This window comes from Spea bombifrons, chromosome 3 (genome assembly GCF_027358695.1).
Source record: "Spea bombifrons isolate aSpeBom1 chromosome 3, aSpeBom1.2.pri, whole genome shotgun sequence".
Lineage (NCBI taxonomy): Eukaryota > Metazoa > Chordata > Amphibia > Anura > Pelobatidae > Spea > Spea bombifrons.
The window spans coordinates 73,204,262-73,225,305 of NC_071089.1; the positions used below are offsets into that span (position 1 = coordinate 73,204,262).

General features: G+C 40.6%; 1 protein-coding gene across 1 annotated transcript in view; it reads right to left on the reverse strand.

Annotated features, from left to right (window-relative positions):
* Positions 1 to 1,965: 1,965 nt before the first annotated feature.
* The window catches only part of DDX43 (DEAD-box helicase 43), a 36,801-nt gene continuing 17,722 nt past the window's right edge, over positions 1,966 to 21,044 (reverse strand). Inside the window, exons 7-16 of the mRNA XM_053460354.1 lie at positions 19,449 to 19,567; positions 18,870 to 18,980; positions 18,484 to 18,625; positions 16,946 to 17,046; positions 16,623 to 16,710; positions 12,752 to 12,879; positions 8,276 to 8,385; positions 4,293 to 4,431; positions 3,614 to 3,701; positions 1,966 to 2,173 (exon numbers count right to left, since the gene is read on the reverse strand). Of these exons, the coding sequence (XP_053316329.1) occupies positions 2,060 to 2,173; positions 3,614 to 3,701; positions 4,293 to 4,431; positions 8,276 to 8,385; positions 12,752 to 12,879; positions 16,623 to 16,710; positions 16,946 to 17,046; positions 18,484 to 18,625; positions 18,870 to 18,980; positions 19,449 to 19,567 (1,140 nt within the window). The 3' untranslated portion in view covers positions 1,966 to 2,059. The remainder of the gene's footprint in view (positions 2,174 to 3,613; positions 3,702 to 4,292; positions 4,432 to 8,275; positions 8,386 to 12,751; positions 12,880 to 16,622; positions 16,711 to 16,945; positions 17,047 to 18,483; positions 18,626 to 18,869; positions 18,981 to 19,448; positions 19,568 to 21,044) is intronic.

The window sequence follows — 21,044 nt, forward strand, 5'->3', positions numbered from 1 at the left end:
GAAATGCCTCAATCACAAGGCATTCAGCAACACCACTCACCCCAGGACACGATGCGACCACTCGAGAGCGGTCACAACCGCCACTGCGAGTGGTTTTGCCAATCGCAAGATGGCGGCCACCCTGTATAAAAAAAACAACAAAGTTGGAAAAGTTCGCCAGAGGGTCTCCAGACCCTCTAGAGAACTCTGGCTCCACTTGCAGGTTGAATACAGGTACTGCATTCAATAATGCAAGTCAATGGAGCCCAGCTTTCTAATCACAGTGTGATTAGTAAAATAAAAAAATAAAAAAAAGAAGAAAAAGAAAAAAATTGTTAACCCCCCACCAAAAAAACAGTAAAATGTAAAAATAATTTCCAACTGATGTCACCATCAGGGGAACCTTCAAGGCAGAAAATAATGCTGGTGGTAAAATGTGTGCATGGAAAGAGTTAAAATACCAGCATTTGAAATACCCTGGGGTGTCTAGTTTTCAAAAATATATGGTTTTATTGGGCACACTGAAATGGCCGGGCTCAAAGATGTACCAAATAGGGCAGGGGCGTCCAACCTGCGGCCCTCCAGCTGCTGCAGGACTACACGCAGGTTGGACGCCCATGAAATAGGGCATGGGCAATGGATCACCAAATGCCAAAGTTCAACATTTAAAAATGTGCATGCCCCAAATGTGGCCCTTTTCCCCCCTAACAGCAAGGCAAACCCATTCATGTGGGGTATTGCTCTACCAAGGAGATATTTCAGCTTCAAAGATGTACCAAATAGGAACATGGGGGAAGAATTACCATATTCAGAAAAAATAGCAAAATGCTACCTGTACTTATTGCCCCCATAACTTGGAGAAAAAAAAGCAAAAAAAACATTGGGTATTTCTAAACTCAGGACGAATAGTAGAATCTATTAAGCAGGTTTTTTTTTTTATTACCTTTTATAGATGAATAAAAGATTTTTCAACTAAAAGTTAGAAAAAGTCATTTTTTTCAAAATTTTTCACCATATTTTATACTTTTTTAAATAGTAAATAATATGATGCAATCAAAACAGTCATCTAAAGAAAGCTCTTCTTGTCCTAAAAAAAAATATAACTTGTGTGGGTTCAGTAAACCGAATAGAAGAAAATAACAGCTAAACAGGAGCAGCGCAGAAATGTTAAAACGGCCATTGTCACGAAGGGTACAAAAAATAAAATCAGTCTTTGTCATGAAGGGGTTAAGTAGAGTAATTTTTGTGGGATTTCTACAACTGGGTTACAAATAGGTACCTGAGTGGCATATATTTATTTTGCTATGTGGTACTGCTGCTTGCATTATGCGGTGTAGAATTATTCTTTGCACAATATACTATGTTTTTGCTGTGGCATTGCAAAGAGGGTTAAGTAGGAGGACAGCACAAACTGCATTATCCAGACTGCTTTTCCACATTTGAAATTAGGGCGAAGTGTCAACATAGTAGTCAGAGGTCCTACTCTTCTTTCACCCTACTTCCATGTAACATGCGAACCAGAATAACTAGAGACAGAATGTGGTACAGTTTGCTGTTAAATAATGGTGGGAATGCGCTGCTAACTGAGCAGAAGACTTTCAGGATTATTTTTTTTGTTGAGAAAAGACGGACTAAATACATTTTCTGGGACTAAGTGATCTTTTGAAAAGAATTTGAATTGTTATTCAACTGTTTTAAAAGCCACTGTACTCCCTCAACCAAAGAAGTCTGTATAAAATCTGACCTTTATTTCAGGAGAGCACACCATATATAGAAGCTATGGAATTGCAAATAGCCAAAGCTAACCTTATTTTAAGGGAGCATACCAACTCAAAAACTACAGGGTTTTAAGACATTGCTAACAGAACACAAAGAAAGTGAAGTTACAGCTGAACAAAGAATGCCTTCTATGTTATAGAAGAAATGCAATTAAACAGCTATATAGCCATTGCACATTAAATAATACACAGAATTTACACTAAACAATGAGAACAAAATGAATAATATCAAGGTTTCTTAAGCAAAATTTCACTTCTAAAACGTCAAGCAAGAAACAAATGGAAATATACATACATGAAAATTAATGATCATTACGCCATCTCCCTTTTCGGGGAACCATGTCTCTTTCACCGTCTTTCTTTTTTTTAAATTCTTCATATCGTCCTGCCATTTCCATAAGTTCTGGTGGAACCTCCTAAGGATATATTTTTGTTTAAGTTTAGTTTATGTAAAAATTAAAACTGAAGACAACAAAGTTTATTGCAGCAACTGAAAATCATATAGTAAGACCACCACTTCCCATTCAACTCAAGTTGATGTAAGCTAAAAGTGACCAGAGAGGAGCTGTTGACATAGCCTATAAATATTTCAGTAAGCCATTCAACATTGTGCGCCCCTCTCAAGAAAACAAACAAATTGCAATCTTTACATTTGGATGTCAAAAGAGTTAAATGGATAAGGCAATGGATGAGTGACAGGAAGAATAAGGTTGTAGTTAATGGCGTGTCTTTGTGTCTTTAGAGGAAGGACTTGTTACCAATGGGGTAACTCAGGGATCAGTGTTGGGGCCCATATTTTCTTATACCTTTAGTAGTAATACAGAAGGTCTTAATGGTAGGAATGCACAAAATATCGGTTTCCGAAAACGGCATTATCGGCAAAATGCCAAAATTAAAAAAAAAAAAACAGCCTAACATAATCTACCGCCATCCAGGGGCGGGCTGGGCAATTGCTGCTGCTTAATAGTCTGTGCAAGCAACGTCTCTTGTTCCGTCCAGGGGAAGCAGGGACCCAGCGGAGTCACGTGAATTTAACTCATGTTACATGACCCTGCTCCGTTTTCTGCTTCCCCTGGGCAGGACAAGAGAATTGCAAGCAACGCAGAGAGAAGCTGCAGCCCATGAGGAAATCTGGGAGCTGCACTGGGAAATCTGCAGTCCGTGTAAGGGGGTGGGGTAGGGTGTATGATGGAGCATCTGTTGATGAGTACATGAATGAATGTGTGTGTGTGTGTGATAGCATGAATGTGTAAGTGGGGGAGGGAAGCATGGCATGGGGAGGCTGTAAGTGAAGCTTCCCAGTGGAAGTGCCAGCAGTAGCGGAGGATGTTTGCATGCATCAACACAAACTCCCACGGGCTGCCAGGGAGGAGGGTCCAGGTCCCCTGCAGTGCTGCGGCGGATCCTTCTCTCTGGCAGCCGGTGAACGTTGCGCCGGCTGGCGTCTGTGCGATGCACGCAGACAACCTCCGCTACTATCCTCCACTTCCGCCATAGCTTCTACGATGGAGCACCAGCGTGACGTGACCTTCCGGTGCTCCACCATAGAAGTCCCGGCGGATGCATCGGCCAGCATAGCGGAGGTTTTCTGTGCAAGAGGAGGATCTGGGTCCCCCTGCAGCGCTGCAAGGAATCTGGATCTTAGTGTTATTATCCGACCTCTATTTGAGGTTGGATTATAAAACGAGGGGCAATTAGTTTCCAACGATTTTCATTATTTCCACCGAATTCTATGTTTCTATGTGTGTTTTTGTTGCTTGGAAATTACCTTCTCAAAATGAAACACCCTTAAATTTACAGTGAAGTGTTCTGAAATGGTTTATAAGTTAGTCTACAGAATATTACCAACTACTTACTTGATTAGCTCGCTCCAAGATATTTATAAGTTCTGCAGAAACCCTCCAGTCCTTCCTAGTAACCAGAGTAATAGATTCACCTGTACGCCTGAAAGAAACATAGATGGGCAGGTCAAAATGCATGTAAATGCAAACACTGAGCAGGGACCTTACTTTAAGCCCAGGGCGACTGACAATTCTCACAGTGACAAGGTTATTTTTATAACATAAGTTATGGTGGGTAAAGATGATGGAAAACCCTTCCACTTAAAATTAAGGGGGTAGTAGAAGCATTATTAAACACGCATCTACAGACACCAGACAAGCCAGAAGGCTTGTTTTTCCCTCAGAAGTCTCATGGTGCTGCCACAACAACAACGGATTCTGGGTAGGCGCTGTATTGTACAACAGGCAATTACTTTCAAGGGATTCATGTATAAAGTCGATATAGAGGCATTGTTGACCTTATTTGCATGTGCCTACCCAGAATCCCTTGTGGTTGTAGCAGCACCATGAGATTTCTGAGGGAAAAACAAGGCTTCTGACTTGTCTGGTGTCTGTAGAGTGTTTAATAATTCTTCTACTAACTCCTTAAGGTCATTTTCGTATTTTATAATTCAATTATATAAGTCTGAAATAATGAAATGGCCAAATGAGATATTATTCTAGAAGATGCGCATTTGCTCCCAAGTGTACTCACCCAGCTCTTCCAGTCCGGCCAACCCTATGTACATACTCTTCAATATTACGAGGAAAGTCAAAGTTAAAAACATGTGTAACATCATGGACATCTAGGCCACGTGACGCTAAATCAGTAGCTACTAGAATTCTCACTTTCCCTGGAGGGGGAAAAAAAACAACATTTAAAACACTGTGGGGAAGGTTCTTAATAACTGGCAATGTAGATTACATGTCAGCAGCTACAGAATGCACATGTATTTACTTGGTTTCACAAACCACAGTTGATACTGGAAAGTAATTGGGAGGGGTAAAATTCTATGAATGAAATCAGATGCTGCAGTTACACATTCTCCCACACATCTGTCAGAATACATTTGCAACTCACTACATGACCTGAAATCAGGCACATGCACACACTGAAAACCTCACACCGATAAACAAGCTCATGTGCCTAAGTTACTTAAACGGGTAAAATAGTGATGTTGACATTTAATCTAATACATATTAATCGGCAGCCAAAAAGGTTTCAGTACCTGGTGCTCACCATTAAGCAGACAGCATTTAAAGTAAAGGCCGCTCTTGTTAATGACAAAGCTTAAGTATAGTAGGGACAAAGGGATATTTCATGGAGATGTAGTTTAGGTATACAATTAACAATCCATACGTGGTGAATGGAGAGCGGTTGCCCTTTAAAACTCCTGAAGGCTGGGATCCTAAATTTATATTTAATAAGCTTTGATATTGGTGATTTTCTGTCTATATAGAATATCATTGACAACTTGATTATAAGGGAGCTATGTCATTGTTGGATTTGTGGGTTTAGAGCTGAACATAAAAACACAAACAAAAGAAAAGGAAAAAAAGTTGGTGGGCGCACAATATACTCTGCAGCAGGTAGGGGTATTTGTACATAAAACATAAGTAAAACTGAGGTGGAAGACTACAAAATGATCTCCCCTTCTGGCCCCCATTTCCTTCTCAACGGTTCTGCAACCAGCTAAGTATACAAAGTATCGCCAAAACCTTATTCATGAAAACAGTTTGACGTTGCTATTGGGCTCATTGGCCTATTAAAGAGACAAGAGCCTGGAGGGTACATAGAATTTGACAGCAGATAAGAACCATTCGGCCCTTCGAGTCTGCCCATTTTTCCTGACGTAAGGGGTTTAAACCCCTAACAGTCTTTGGTGAGGTCCTATAGTGAGGAAAGCTTTATGTCTATCCCATGCCTGTTGAAATTCCCTCACTGTATTAGCATCCACCACTTCTGCTGGGAAAGTCTTCCATTTATCTACTATCCTCTCAGTAAAGTAGAACTTCCTTACATTCGATCTAAGCCTCTGACCTTCTGGTTTTAGAACATCACCTCTAACACTGCTCTTCCTTTCAAATAAGCTTGCCTGCTTTACGTTGTTAAACCCCTTTAACTTGTTTTAAATGTTTCTATTGCACTCCCTCTGTTATTTGCCTAAAAATTTCCCTAATCTTTTTGGATAATTTCTGTCCTGCAAGCCACTTTTGTAGCTCTCCTCTGAACCCTCTCCAATGTGTCAATAGCCTTCTGGAGATGGGGTCTCCAGAATTGTACACGATACTCTAGGAGAGGCCTGACCAGAGATCTTCCTTTGTAAAAACAGCAGAATTTACTTAGGCAGTCAGCTAGATCTTTATACTCATTTATATAATTCCCTTTATTTATATTTAGTGTCATTATTGCTGGTTTATGTTTTCTTTCTCACTTATTTATCTAAAAAAAGGTTTCATATTATTTTCTTTTACTCTAACAAGTGTAATGCAATGTTCTGCTGACTTTAGCGGGACATCTCAAATAGCTCCACCTCTCCTGAACTCCATCTAAAGATGTCCAGACCATCAAACTCTCACCAGTTTAGGAAAATTCATGTCCCAAAAAACAAAAACCTTGGTAACCTCCCTCTTTATATTAAACCACACCGATGATCACCAGAGTCCAAACACTCTCATTAAAGTGGCATCCGAAATCAAGTCTCCGGTTGTAAATACCAAATGCAGCACAGCCTCTTTCCTTGTTGCATCCTCTACCAACTGCTTAAGACACAGTCCATTTAAGAAATGTATTATGTCTCTACTCCTGACTGACCCAGCTGCTTGTTTTTTCCAGCTTACATAAGGGATATTAAAGTCTCCCATAATGATAACCTCACCTTTCATTAACATCTTAATAATTTCTTACAGATTGTCAAGCTCATCTACTTATCCAAGGGGTCTATATATTACAGCAAGGTTACAAAGTTACCCAAATAATTTCTATATACACCTTATTACTTTGTGTAAGTTACTTTTAAGCTATTAACATAAAGGACGACCCTCCCTTTCTGCCACCTCTTTCCTTTCTATGTAACCTGTCTCCTGTTATGGCAACATCTCAGTCATTATGCTCATTGCGCCAGGTCTCTGTAAGCACCTCTAAATCCACAGTATGACTTGTTACTAAGTGCAGGGATCTTATTCCCTAAACCACAGACACTTGTAACCTTCACCACCAAGCTATTTTTCAACATATATGTCACAACATGTTGTGGTTTAGCTTTTGGTTTATCGATACTGAACTCACCATTACTTTCGCAACTTCCCTAAAGCGAAGCCTTGCCCTGAACCTACTCTTATCCTACCCCTTTGACACCACCCACCCCCCCATACTTTAAAATCTCTACCAGCCCCCTAACCATCTTCTCCCCAAGTACCGCAGGCCCCTCATCATTAAGATACTGTCCATCCGTGATACAGAGTCTGTAAAGTCTGTCGATTCTCAAAACCCCCAAATCCCTCCCTTCCTACACCACTATTACAGGCACACATTAATCTTTGAAATTAATACTACTCCATCAGATACTGTTTATACCGTATTTGCTCGATTATAAAACATTGTTTTTTCCCCAGAGCAAATGCTCTGAAAAATACCCCTTGTCTTATATTCGAGGTTGTCTTCTAATCAGACCTCAAATAGAGGTCTGACTGCAAGACTAAGATCCAGATCCCTCGCAGCGCTGCAGGGGACCCGTATCCTCCTCTCTGGCAGCCTCTGCTGCTGCAAGCACTTCCTCTGGGGGCTTCTATGACGGAGCGCTGGCATCACATGACCTTCTGGTGCTCCACTGGAAGCCCTGCGGAAGTGCCGGCAGCAACAGAGGTTGTTGAATGTTTGCGGGATGCACACAGACAACCTCAGCTGCTGCCGGCACTTCCCCCGGGGCTTCTATGGTGGAGCACCGGAAGGTCATGTAATGCTGGCGCTCAGTCGTAGAAGCCCCGGCGGAAGTACTGGCCAGCAGCAGCGGAGGTCTGCATCGCACAGACCTCCACCAGCTGCACCACCACCAGGGAGTCTGAAACACAGGTCAAAAGTAAAGGGATGCACTGGTAAGTCGGGTGGGGGGTATCAATGGTTTTCTGGAGGCAGAGTGCCATATAGGGGGTGGAAAGGCATATCAGGGAGGCAGAGTGGCATGTAGGGGGTATAAGGCATAGCTGGTGGGGTGGCAAATAGGGGGTTAAAATGCATGTCAGGGAGGCAGAGCAGCATATATGTGTGGATAAGGCATGACTGGGGGGCAGGTTGGCATTTAAGGCATATCTGGGGGGCAGATGTGCATAACTTGGGGGAGGGTTGGCAAATAAAAGGAGATGAAAACAAAATAAAAATTCAGTTTTTATTAAATATGAAAAAATTGTTACAATGTGACTATTTACTAGCAAAACATTTTTCCTAAATTAATATTCAAATTCTGGGGGGTCATCTTATAATCAAGCAAATACGGTATTATAGTCAAACAATGTAATGGACAAATTAACGGCACTCCGAAGTAGGTTGTATCCCATCAATAGTACTTTGGACAGTGTGCCAATAAAGATTGAAACCACCAAAGGCATCTTCATATAATGTGGTTTTGTTGTTGCTTTTTGTTACAAATCGTGTTTACTCGACAATTTGTGTTATTGCACAAAATTATGAAATCCATTTACCCTTTTTGAAGTCATCCAAGGCTTGTTCCCGGTCACATTGCTCTCTGTTGCCATGCAGACATTGGACAGGAATGCCTTGAAGACTGAAGTCACTTGACAAATCATCAGCACTGATTGGAAAAGAAAATGGTATAATATATATACATATACACACTCCCAGAAACAAATTACAGAACAGACATGACAAAAAAACTCAAACGTTCTATATATCCAAAAGTTGTTTCATACAGTTGTTTTTCTTTCTTTCTAGAGGGTCATATCCATCCCTTACATATAGTACCCTGGCTGAGGGAAGGAGGTTCTCACCCAAGATTTGACTTTACATGGCCCCACCCATCATCCCTTTGATGCGGTGAAGTTGTCCTGTCCCCTTAGCAGAAAAACACCCCCAAAGCATAAGGTTTCCACCTCCATGTTTGTTCTTGGGGTCATAGGCAGCATTCCTCCTTCTCCTAACACAGCAAGTTGAATTGATGCCAAATTGCTCGATTTTGCAAACTTCAGACGGGCCTGTACTGCTTTGTTGAGCAGGGGGACCTTGCAGGTGCTGCAGGATTTCAGACATTCACAGCGTAGTGTGTTACCAATTGTTTTCTTGGTGACAAGATCCTCCTGTGTAGTTCTGGGCTGATTCCTCACCATTCTCATGATCATTGGAACTCCACGAGGTGAGATCTTATATGGAGCCCCAGACAGAGTGAGAGGGACAGTTATTTTGTGTTTCTTCATTTGCGATTAATCGTACCAACTGTTGTCACCTTCTCACCAAGCTGCTTGGCGATGGTCTCGTAGCCCATTCCAGCCTTGTGTAGGTCTACAGTCTTGTCCCCGACATCCTCGGACAGCTCTTTGGTCTCGGCCATGGTGGAGTGTTTGGAATCTGATTGATTGCTTCTGTGGACAGGTGTCTTCTATACAGGTAACAAGGTGAGATTAAAAGCACTCCCTTAAAGAAAGTGCTCCTAATCTCAGCTCGTTACCTATATAAAAGACACCTGGGAGCCAGACATCTTGCAGATTGGTAGGGGATAAAATACTTTTTTCACTGAGTAAAATGCAAATCAATTTATAACTTATTTGAAATGCATTATTCTGGATTTTTTTGTTGTTATTCTGTATTACTGTTTAAATAAACCTACCATTAAAATTATAGACTGATCATGTCTGTCAATGGGCAAACGTACAAAAGCAGCAGGGGATCAAATCATTTTTTCCTTCACTCTACCCCCTGGGACTGAGGGGTGTTAAGGAGATACTTGCTGTTTGTTCCTTCATAATACATAGTTAAAGGAAAACAAAACCGGAGCTTTATAACACTTACAGTTTTCACCTTAACAAATGTTTTGCTTAGTCAATCTTTGCTTCCGTTTTGGAAATACTTAGTCTCAAATGGATACATTTAGATATAGATTAGTGGGAAAAAAAAAACTAATTAGCTTTGTGTCCTGAAATAATATGCCACATTCTCTAGACAGATCATGGGAACAGAAGTTAATGTGGCTATTCTAAATGTATATACATAGACAGGTTTCTAAGGCATAAATTATTGAAAGCACTGTGCCGTTCTATTGATTTCTTGATTTTTGCTTTGCCCATAACCTTTGACTGCAGCAAATTGTCTGAAATTGAATTCATGCTCAGAATGGCAATGCCTTTAACCCCTTCAGGACCGGGATTTTGATACTAAGGTGTCGCTAAAGGACCGGAGCCGTTTTTGTGTTTTTGCTATGTCTTTCTTCAACTGTAATTTCTCTCTTATGAATTAATGCACCCACACAAATCATATATTGTTTTTTTTCAGCACAAGTAGGGCTTTCATTTAAAACCATATTAAGCTGGGTAGTACATTGTTTTGGTTGAAATAAACTGGAAAAAGTGGGGGGAAAATGAAAAAAAAACGCATTTTTTTACAGTTTTGTATACATACAAATTGTACACACATTGAACCAATGGGAAAAAATTATTCAAAATATATTAATTTACTTGTCCTTATTTGGAAACCACCCAATAAAGCCAAGATTTTCACCTATTTTGACCAGTATAGGGCAAATATTGCAAGGCATGCATCACGTTTTTAAAATGTAATTTTTTTCAAATTTGGCATGGTAGTCTAATAACTGCAATAGTTGTCATAGATACTGATTATCCCCCCAAAATTATATGTTTATGAATAGTAGATAAGTCAAGGTGTACAACTAGGGTCATTTTGACACTTTTCAAACAGGGATTTTATCGCCAATTGCTGCCAAATTTTGAGGTATTTTTATATTTTTTTGTTTTTTTTTTGCATATGTTCCAATGTTGCTTTAGATTTCATATTATATTTTGTACAGAATAGGTGCAACTGCAGAAAAAAAACACCAAATTGTGTTCACCAACATCCCCCGGTTCCAACAAGGCCTCACATGCATGTTTCATGCGTTTTTTTGAGGAAGCTATGAGGGCAAAACGGGAACATGCACATTTTAGTTTTCAAATTTGGAATTTTCAGAAATTGGTTTACTGGGCCCATATCCCATTTGGGAGATTTTGGAAGCCCCCCACTGTAAATTACCCCATAAAAATATATATTTATGAACAGCAGACAAGTCAAGGTATTCAACTAGGGTAATTTTGACAGTTTTCAGGCAGCCATTTCTTCATTGATGTCTGCCAAAGTTCACAGACAATTTATTTTATTGCGTTTTTTAATGAATACATTTCAATGTTGCAATTTATTTCTTGCACAGCATATGTGCAACAATGGAAGAAAACACCACATTTTTTTCACCAACATCCCCCAGTTCCAACAAGGCCTCACATGCATGGTTCATGCATTTTTTGAGGAAGCTATGAGGGCAAAACTGGAACATGCGCATTTCAATTTTTAAACTTTTTTAAATATTTTTTATTTTTTTTTATCAGATTACTTGTAAGTGACAGGTTTAGGCCGCTGACATCAATCACGGAGACCGATCAATAATCAGCGACAAGTGATCAGGTAATAATTATGTTTGTTTTATTATTAATAATTTGTGTTTTTTCATAATTACCCTAGATGACCCCTTTCTCTTTGTAGGGCAGGGTCATCCATGGGCTGCCACAATGATCCGATCACTCCTATTGGCCAGGAGTGATCTGATCATCATCAGCCCAGCATTTGACCTGGAAGCACCCTGGACTTTCAGGTCAGTGCTGTTATTTTTTTTATTTATTTATTTTTTAATTTTTTTTAATTTTATTTTTATATTTTTTGTACAATTTTTTAAACTTTTTTTTTTTACTCTTTCAATGCTGATGCTCCATTGAAGCACAGCATTGACTGATATTTAGTCCCCACAAGCTTGTGGGGACTAATATTAACCCCTGCAATGCTGCGATGGAGGTCATACACAATCGCAGCATTGAAGGGGTTAATTGAGCAAGAGGGGGGTAGGGGTTAATTGAGCAAGGGAGGGGTGGGGGCTGGTCTCCACACTCATGTGGAGACCAAAGAACCCTGCCTCCCTGTCCCTGAAGCTGCCTCTGGCAGCTGGGACACAATCTCCCATAGACTGGAGATTGCAGGGGAGGAGTCTCTTGTCTTGCAGGGGAGGAGTCTCCTGTAGGACTGATCAAAGGGCTTGTGGGGGCTCGTTTTTGCTGTTGCTGGTCTGCCTGGGCTTCCAGGCACACCACCAGCAGCAGAGGCCCATAAAAAACGGGAATTAACCCCTTGAAGGGGTTAACGCTGCACTGACGCTCTCACTTGTGTGGGGACCCAATCAACACAGCACCCCCTTCCCTGAAGCTGCCTGTGGCAGCTGAAAACGCAATTGCAGGTTTTTCTGCAATCGCGGTTTCAGCCTACAGAATCACTCCGTGGGAGTGATCGTAGGCTTGGGGGCGGGCTTAGAGAGGCTGTGCTGGTCTGCCCAGACTCCTGGGCAGACAGCAGCAGCAGCGCCCCCGCGATCACCACGATTGAGGCGATGTGGGGGCGGTTTTTGGGGATGACGTACTTGGTACGTCCCGGTCTACCAGTGACCTGTGACCAGGAAGTACCAGGTACGTCCCGGACCTGAAGGGGTTAAACCCTGGAAAATATTTTTTTTTGTATATGGCAATATGAGAACATTTGTCTGACCTACAGCCAAATCATGTGGTTTGCCATCAAAATCATAATGAAGGGCTAGGTTGAACTGTAATCTCTTACATCAAGTCCAGCAGCACACAGACGTGTCAGAACTAAATATATGGCATAATTTAACTTTAACTAAAAGGTTGAAACATAGACCCTAGGAAAAGAGCCCACCTCTAATCACTTCCTAGTATGGTATTTCCTCAATCTTATTGGTTACATTTTTTCTCTCTAAGAAAAAAAAACTGTAAAAAGCTGACGTATGTAAACTACTCCATCATTTTAGAAGGGACCAAACCATGTAATGCTTAAAACTGTATTACTGTGCTCAATGCTCAGTCTAAAATTGATTTAATCTGAATACTGGTCGTACATACATCAATTTCTTCCCAACAAATATTATGACCTTATCATCAGGTTTTAACGAATCAATGAAGTGCAGAGTGAAAGCTCGCTTTTCTTCTTCTGGGATAACCAACACTTGTTGCTGTACAGTATTGACAGCCTGTAAAAAAAAATGAGTAAATAAAAAATGACTTTAGAACATAGCTGGAAATAGCTTGTTTTATGTATAAATCACAATTCAGGTTTTTTTTTTTTTTTTTTTTTTTTTTTTAAAGCAAATGCATATACAAAACAAACTTTTATAAGATTTATTTTAATTTCTGCAAACCATTTTATATTTCCCAAAAACAATATCATTGAATTTACCCATCGAAAAAGCTTCTTGTTGTACTCAGTTCCAGTACAGAATTTGAATATATTAAATCCTTCATTTCATATTTTATCTATCATATCACCACGAGCAAGCAGGGGAAAGACACAAGCTCAACAATAAAGACCTTACATGCGTCACCACTTTTAGTGCTTATTCTTAGGCATATTTTTACTCACAGTCCTTAAAAAAGGATTAATACTAGGGCTGCAACTAACGATTATTTTAATAATCGATTCGTTGGCCGATTATTTTTTCGATTAATCGATTAAAAAAATGCAATTTTTATAAAATTTAAAATAATGTAATAAAAAACGTACAATTTACACTTTCATGTCTTTATCACAATGGCCTCTCTCTCTCTATTCACCTTCTTATTTTACTGACATAAAAGCTACAAGAACCCAAACACAGTGTTTCTCAAACTAGGTTTTAATACAAAGTTATTAGTAAATATTAATTCATATTTTCATATTTAATAAAAACTGAGAAAAAAGCCTTGTTTATATTTTCTTTTATTTACCAAACTGCCCCCAGTTATGCATATCTGACCCCCAGCTTGCCACTCTGGCCCCATATATGCCTTACACCTCTCATATACCAGATTCCACTGTGCCCCCTGATATGCCACTGTGCCCCCGATATGCCTTATACTCCTTATATGCCAGTGATATGCAGCTGAGCCCCCTGATATACCTTTTACCCCCAGATATGTTTTATGCCCTCCCTGATATGCCTTATACCCCCTATATGCCCTGAAATTCATAATACCCCCCATACACCACTATAACTCACCCATACACCACTCTGGCTCCTCCCCCTCCCATACACCACTCTGGCTCCTCCCCCTCCCATACACCACTCTGCCTCCTCCCTCCTCCCATACACCACTCTGCCTCCTCCCCCCTCCCATACACCACTCTGCCTCCTCCCCCCCTCCCATACACCACTCTGCCATCTCCCCCCTCCCATACACCACTCTGCCATCTCCCCCCTCCCATACTCCACTCTGCCTCCTCCCCCCTCCCATACACCACTCTGCCATCTCCCCCCTCCCATACTCCACTCAGCCTCCTCCCCCCTCCCATACTCCACTCTGCCTCCTCCCCCTCCCATACTCCACTCTGCCTCCTGTCAGCAACGGAGGTTCACAAGACACCAGGGAGCCGGGTAGAGAGGCAGAGTGGTGTATGGGAGGGGGAGGAGCCAGAGTAGTGTATGGGAGGGTGACAGAGAGGATGATCCTCTGCAGGAAACCTCGATTCTCTGTCAGCCGGTGGGGGTCTGCATCACACAGACAGCCTCCGTTACTGCCCTTCACTTACGCTGAGGCTTCTATGAAGCTGCAGTGAAAGTGCCTGTCAGCAACGGAGCCGGGTAGAGAGTCAGAGCGATGTATGGGAGGGGGGAGAGAGACGGAAGTGAGAGACTGGCCGACAGTGAGGGGAATCCAGGTCCCCTGGATCTGATCTCTGTTTGAGGTCGGATTATATAAGGAGAGGAGTTTTTCAGAGCATTTGCTCTGAAAAAAACCTCTTTTTATAAATCGATAAAAATCGATTCGACTAATCGATAATGAAAATCGTTGACAACGATTTTCATTATCGATTATTATCGATTAGTTGTTTCAGCCCTAATTAATACAGTTCGAAAACTATGCCTGAGATACCAACCAGAGTCTCACTTATTTCTTCCCCTTCTAGAGTTTTTTTTTTAGTAGTTTAGCTTTCATATATATATACATCCGGCTTCCGGTGCGTAGATGTCCCCCGCCGGCCCCGCAAGACACCCGGGAGTCTGCTCCGGTAAGTCCGGGGGGGCAGAGGTAAAAAACGCTTAGACAACCTCTCGTGCCGGCACACCAAACCCCCCCCCACGTGGGAAGTGCTGGCAGGGGAGGCTGTCTGAGCGTATCGGGGAGTAGGATGCAGGTCCCCTGCACCACTGCGGGGGATCTGTATCCTTACCCCGCTGCCTGCCCGGCGCCCTGGACTGCATGTCCCGGGCGTCGGGCGCTAGACCACGAATATAGGCCGCACCCCCACTTTAAAGACTTAAAGTGGGGGGAAAAAGTGCGGCCTATATTCGAGCCAATACGGTATATATATATATATATATATATATATATATATATATATATATAAATTGAGGGGGAAAAAAAAAACACCTTTTCTGACTTTTACTTGGAAAATCTTTTACTCATCTACAAAAACTAATGAAAAAACCTGCAAAATAGATTCTACCGTATTTGCTCGATTATAAGACAAGGTTTTTTCCATGCTCTGAAAAATACCCCTCATCTTATGATCGGGGTTGTCTTATAATCAGACCTCAACTAGGTCTGACTATGAGACTAAGATCCAGATCCCCCGCAGCGATGCAGGGGACCTGGATCCCCTCCCACAACACTTACCGGTACTTCTGAGTCCCCGGTGCTTAGTCCGGGCAGCGTGTAATGCTCTACGCGATTCGCGTACACAACTTCCGCTGCAGCTGGGAGGAGATGCTGTTAGCAGCGGGGGTTGTCTGCGTCCATCGCGCAGATCTTCCCTGGCTGTCAGCCTCCCTCCCGGCTGCAGCGGAAGTTGTCTACGCGTAGAGCTCTACACGCTGCCCGGACGACGCACCGGGGGCTCAGAAGCTCCGGTAAGTTTGGAGGGAGGGAGGGGGAGGGAGTGTTAAATGGGGGGCATAAGGCATTTCTGGAGGCAGAGTGCTTTGTGAAATGCCTTTTAACCCCCTTAATCCCACTATGCCTCCAGAAATGCCTTTTAACCCTCTATACTCCACTCTGCCTCCTGAAATGCCCTATACCTCCCTATATGCCACTCAGCCCCACAAAATGCCTTTTAACCCCCTAAATGCCAGAGTGGCATATAGGGGTATAAGGCAATTCTGGAGGCAGAGTGGCACATAGGGGGTCAAAAGGCATATCATGGGGCACAGTGGCATATAGGGGGTATAAGGCATTTGTGGGGCAGGGTGGCAAGTTTTTTTCCCTATATAGTCATCTTATATTCAGGCTTTCTTTTTTTCATAAATATTCAGATTTTGGGGGGTCGTCTTATAATCGAGCAAATACGGTATTTAACCTGAGTTCACAAATACCCAATGTTTGTTTTTTTCCCTGCACGTTAGGGGGAAATAATTACAAGTAGCGTTTTGCTATTTGAAAACCATTTTCCAAATGTGGTAATTCTGCCCCCATGTGCCATTTGAAATGCTAGTATTTTCACTCTTTCCATGCACCAATTCTACCACCAGTCAAACTTTGTGGTATTCTTTTTTTTTTTTTCCACACTTCAGGTATCAATTTACTAGTCCTGGTATATGTCACTGTATATGAGTTCGGTAAAATCTCCCGAGTACAGTGATACCCTACATACATTGGTTTGCATGGCTTGGCACGTCAATTGTCATCAAGGAGTTAATAGGATGATGCCTTGTGATACATGCAATGAGGAGGAAAGTTTTTGAATCGTGTCACATTAAAAAAGAAACAAACAAAAAAAAACAAAAAAAAAAAAACTTACAGCTAAATCAAGAGTTCCCACATACACCATCATTGGATCTTTCAAGTAAGATTTGGAAAGCCGACGTACGCCATCTGGCCAGGTGGCACTGAATGAAAGAAAAAATAACACCAACACTAGATTAAATGCAAATAAGTAATTTTTTTCTACAAATTGGGGAACATAAAGGTCATAGACAAAAACAGGTAAAATGCGCAGTCCGGCACTGAAACAGGACACGGCTAAAGAAAAACAATCCACACGCTGCTATTTTCATTTGTATTTACACTGGTTTCCATAGAGAGGTACTGTTTTTTTGGTGATAGCCAGCGAAATGCAATTACCTTGTCATTACTGTCTGCCTATCAGGTCTTATATCAATTAGTATCTTCATAATCTGCGGTTCAAAGCCCATGTCTAGCATTCTGTCAGCTTCATCTAAAACCTGCAATGAAAAATTTGAGTAAACAGTCCATTATGCCTTAAAATCTGGAGGAAACCCCCCACCCAAAAACGTGTGTTTAATTCAGTAGATTATGATGTATTGAAGATTTTGTTTGCAGTAACATTCACAAAGAAACAAGCAGGCTAGTAAAACAGTTTTAATCTTGATCGGTTTACTAAAGATACTGTAGAGGTTCTGACAACACGGAATTTATATTGTTATCTTGGATACAAAATGAATGTAGTTATATTGTTCCTGGTGAATGAACTATCCTGACAAACCACCAGAGGGTTCAAATTCTGCCCCAGTTAACCATAATCCTTCTCTACAACGCCTCTCAATTGTTTCAATTTCTGTTAAAAAGCTGGCTTCTAAATTTTTTGGCTGATCCAAATTAAATTTGTCAACCCCTGCAGTATAACTACCTTCTTGTCTTGTTGCTTTGCTTAGTCTTACCATGGTGAGCCAAGGTAAGTGTTTAGCAACCTCACCTTGTTAGTGAGACTATTTTTGAAAACCGCCCTACTTTACAGCATTGTTTTCCACAACTGCCTAAAACTTCTGCACAGTACTGTAAATATATATTTTCAGGACAAGTAGGCATTTTTTTTCTTTAAACCACACACCACTTTTACAGTTTTTTAGGTATACAAGTTATTCAAACCTAGTCTAAGCATTAAAAATACCAAAAATTAGGGATGCACAGATATTTCGGTGGCTGAAATATATTGGCCGTAAAGGGCATTATCGGCAAAATTCCGAAATAACAATAAATAAAAAAAAGCCAAAAATAATCATACCGGCCAGGAAAAGCAGGAACCCAGCGGAGTCATGTGAATGCACGTCACATGACTCTGCTCCAGTGGTTCTTCCTCTGGGGCGGGACAAGAAAAGTTGCTCGCACAGCAACACACAGAGGGAAGCAGGGCCCCTGCAGAAGTCTACGAGTGAGAGATCTGCAGTTCAGGTAAGGAGGTGGGGAAAGCTGTATGCGTGATTAAGGGAATTAATGTTTGTGAATGAGTGTGTGTGTGTGATAGCATGGATGTGTAAGTGTGGGGGGATAGCATTACATAGGGAGCCTGTAATCACACTGCTATCATGCTAAGTGAGCCAGTACATTGAATTTTCTGTCCAATTTTGGCATGTTACTTACTTTTAATAAAAGTGTGAATATTTTTTTCATTTATTTTAAAAGTGGGTGGGTCATTTTCGGTTTTGGCCAAGCGAATCAGAATTTTCATTTCAGTGCATCCACACCAAAAATATATTTGTTGACTTGCCTACCTAACCCTTATTAACCATTAAATAACCCCCATCACACCAACTACCCAATGTACATTAAAACAATTTTTTTTTTTTTACCGACGTCGGGTACGTCATCTGTTGAGAAGGGGTTAATGCCACAATATTCATCATCTAAAATACAATTCTTACCAGGTATGTTATACTTCTTAGATTAACAAAGTTGTTCATCTGAAGATCATGTAATCTGCCAGGGGTAGCAATGATAATGTCCACGCCTTTAGTAACCACATTTATTTGGCTTTTGCGATCACCACCACCATATACACACATGCTACATAAAGAATGGCAAAAAAAAAAGAAATGTTTAAGCTAATGGAAAAGCCATACAACATAAAGTGTATAATACGTGTTTAAAACTGACACTTCTCACATAATTAACCTTTAATCCTTTGTATTCCATAACTATTCTTTTTATCAATTATGCTTCTATTCAGTAACCTTCTGAGTTGATTACTAGTGTATTTGTATCTCAGAGGGAGAGCTTAATAATGTATCTCAATAATCACATTTCATACCTTTCAAAACCTTTGTACTTGTACTTTGAGCATTCTGCCTGTACTTGAAGAGCTAATTCACGAGTTGGAGCAAGGACCAACATACCAGGACCATCACGCTGATTTCTAGGGCTAAAGACATAAAACCAATATGATTAACACAATTATCCTCTAAATAAAAATATTACAAAGTTGTCACACAATACACTTAAACTGAAATACAAAACAGGAACACCCTGAGAAGTGGTTATATATTTTACCTAATAATCACCCAAAAACTGTACTGTAACTTTATTACAATTTAGCAGTTTTCAAAACATATTATAAAAACAAATGCACCTGGTTTGGACTTCAAAATTGGTTTCTCAATTACTTTTTTTAAAACTGTGTAAATGTTTTACCACACGATTATAACAATGGTGTTTTCTACAGACTTGCAACATCAAATACTTATTATTTATTATTATTCTGTAAAGTGCTTATATGTTTTATGTCTTCTGTCAATAACGCAACATAACCATTCACAAGCAAAATGATTTAGGACTGTTTCATTGTACTTTGAGCATTATAGTCCTAGAAATGTTTAAAGAGTTGTCTTACATTGGTTGGAGGTCCAAATGAATGAAGCCCGGCAGCAAGTATGCCAGGGTTTTTCCAGTGCCCGTTTGTGCAATCCCAATTAGATCAATTCCTTGAAGGATAATTGGCCAAGCCTGTGACTTTAGAAGATAAGAACAAGGGGAGGGGGATTAACAGTCATTCCTTAACTACATACAAAAATCCTCATACATAAAAATATCAGATTGTAAGGTGTTTTCACATGTAACATATAAAAAATTGTGTTGTAAACAAAACAAAAACACATTCACTAATGACAAAGAAAATTAAAAAAAAATCCTCAGCGCTCCACAATAAGCTGTGAAAATCCATTTGGAAGGAGGTTTGCTTCAGATAAGATGTGGGCCATGTCAGGCAAATCTGACAGGAAACGGAAGAGGACAGACCAAGACATTTTGGACAACGCTATGCTTCCAACTTTGTGGGAACAGTTTGGGGAAGGCGTGACTCTGTCCCCGCGCGCTAAGCAAGATCCATAAAGACATGGTTGGATGAGTCAGTGCCTGACTGACACTCAAAAACCCTGCAAAAACAAGCCTTTTCGGAAGCTACATATTAATGTCTATTTATTTAGAATGAGTCCCTGTGGGTGTAATGGTGCCCCAACACTTTTGTACATATAGTGTATATTACCGCTTTCTCTACGCATTTAGGAGTGGCACTAACCATTATAAAGAATCTTCACCATAACTTTTTTTTTTAAGCTATACATGGATCAAAGGCTTGTAAGTATTACGTTCATCCACCACCAACATGAAAATTCAGGCAATTTGTATTTATTCTCGTTACCCACCAATCAATCCTTTCCTGACTTATTCCACTGAGGGATACAGGAATGTATACAACTCCATTTAACAAGTCACTCATTTGCACTGGCTACGTAAAGTTGTTAAAACTAGAAACACATTTTTTCCATACTAAATTACATTGTATATAATATACACACACATATATATATATACACATTATATATATATATATATATATATATATACACACACACACACACACATACATATATACACACAAACAGTATATATGTATACCGTATTTGTTCGATTATAAGACTACCCTGATTATAAGACGACCTCCCAAAATCTGAATATAAGAAAAAAAAAGTTTTACCAGTAATGTTAATTCATGTAAACTTTTTTTTTTAATAAAAGCTATGATTGAGAAAAATATTTTGTTTTTATTTCTTTTTATTTTCCAACCTGCCCCCCCAGTTATGCACATCTGCCCCAGAAATGCCTTATACCCCCTATATGCCACTGTGCCCCATGATATGCCTTTTAACCCTCTAAATGCCACTGTGCCCCATGATATGCCTTTTAACCCTCTATATGCCACTGTGCCCCATGATATGCCTTTTGACCCCCTATGTGTCGCTCTGCCTCCAGAAATGCCTTATACACCTATATGCCACTCTGGCATTTAGGGGGTTAAAAGGCATATTATGGGGCAGAGTGGCATATAGGGAGGTATAAGGCATTTCAGGAGGCAGAGTGGCGTATAGAGGGTTAAAAGGCATTTCTGGAGGCAGAGTGGCATTAAGGGGGTTAAAAGGCATTTCATAGA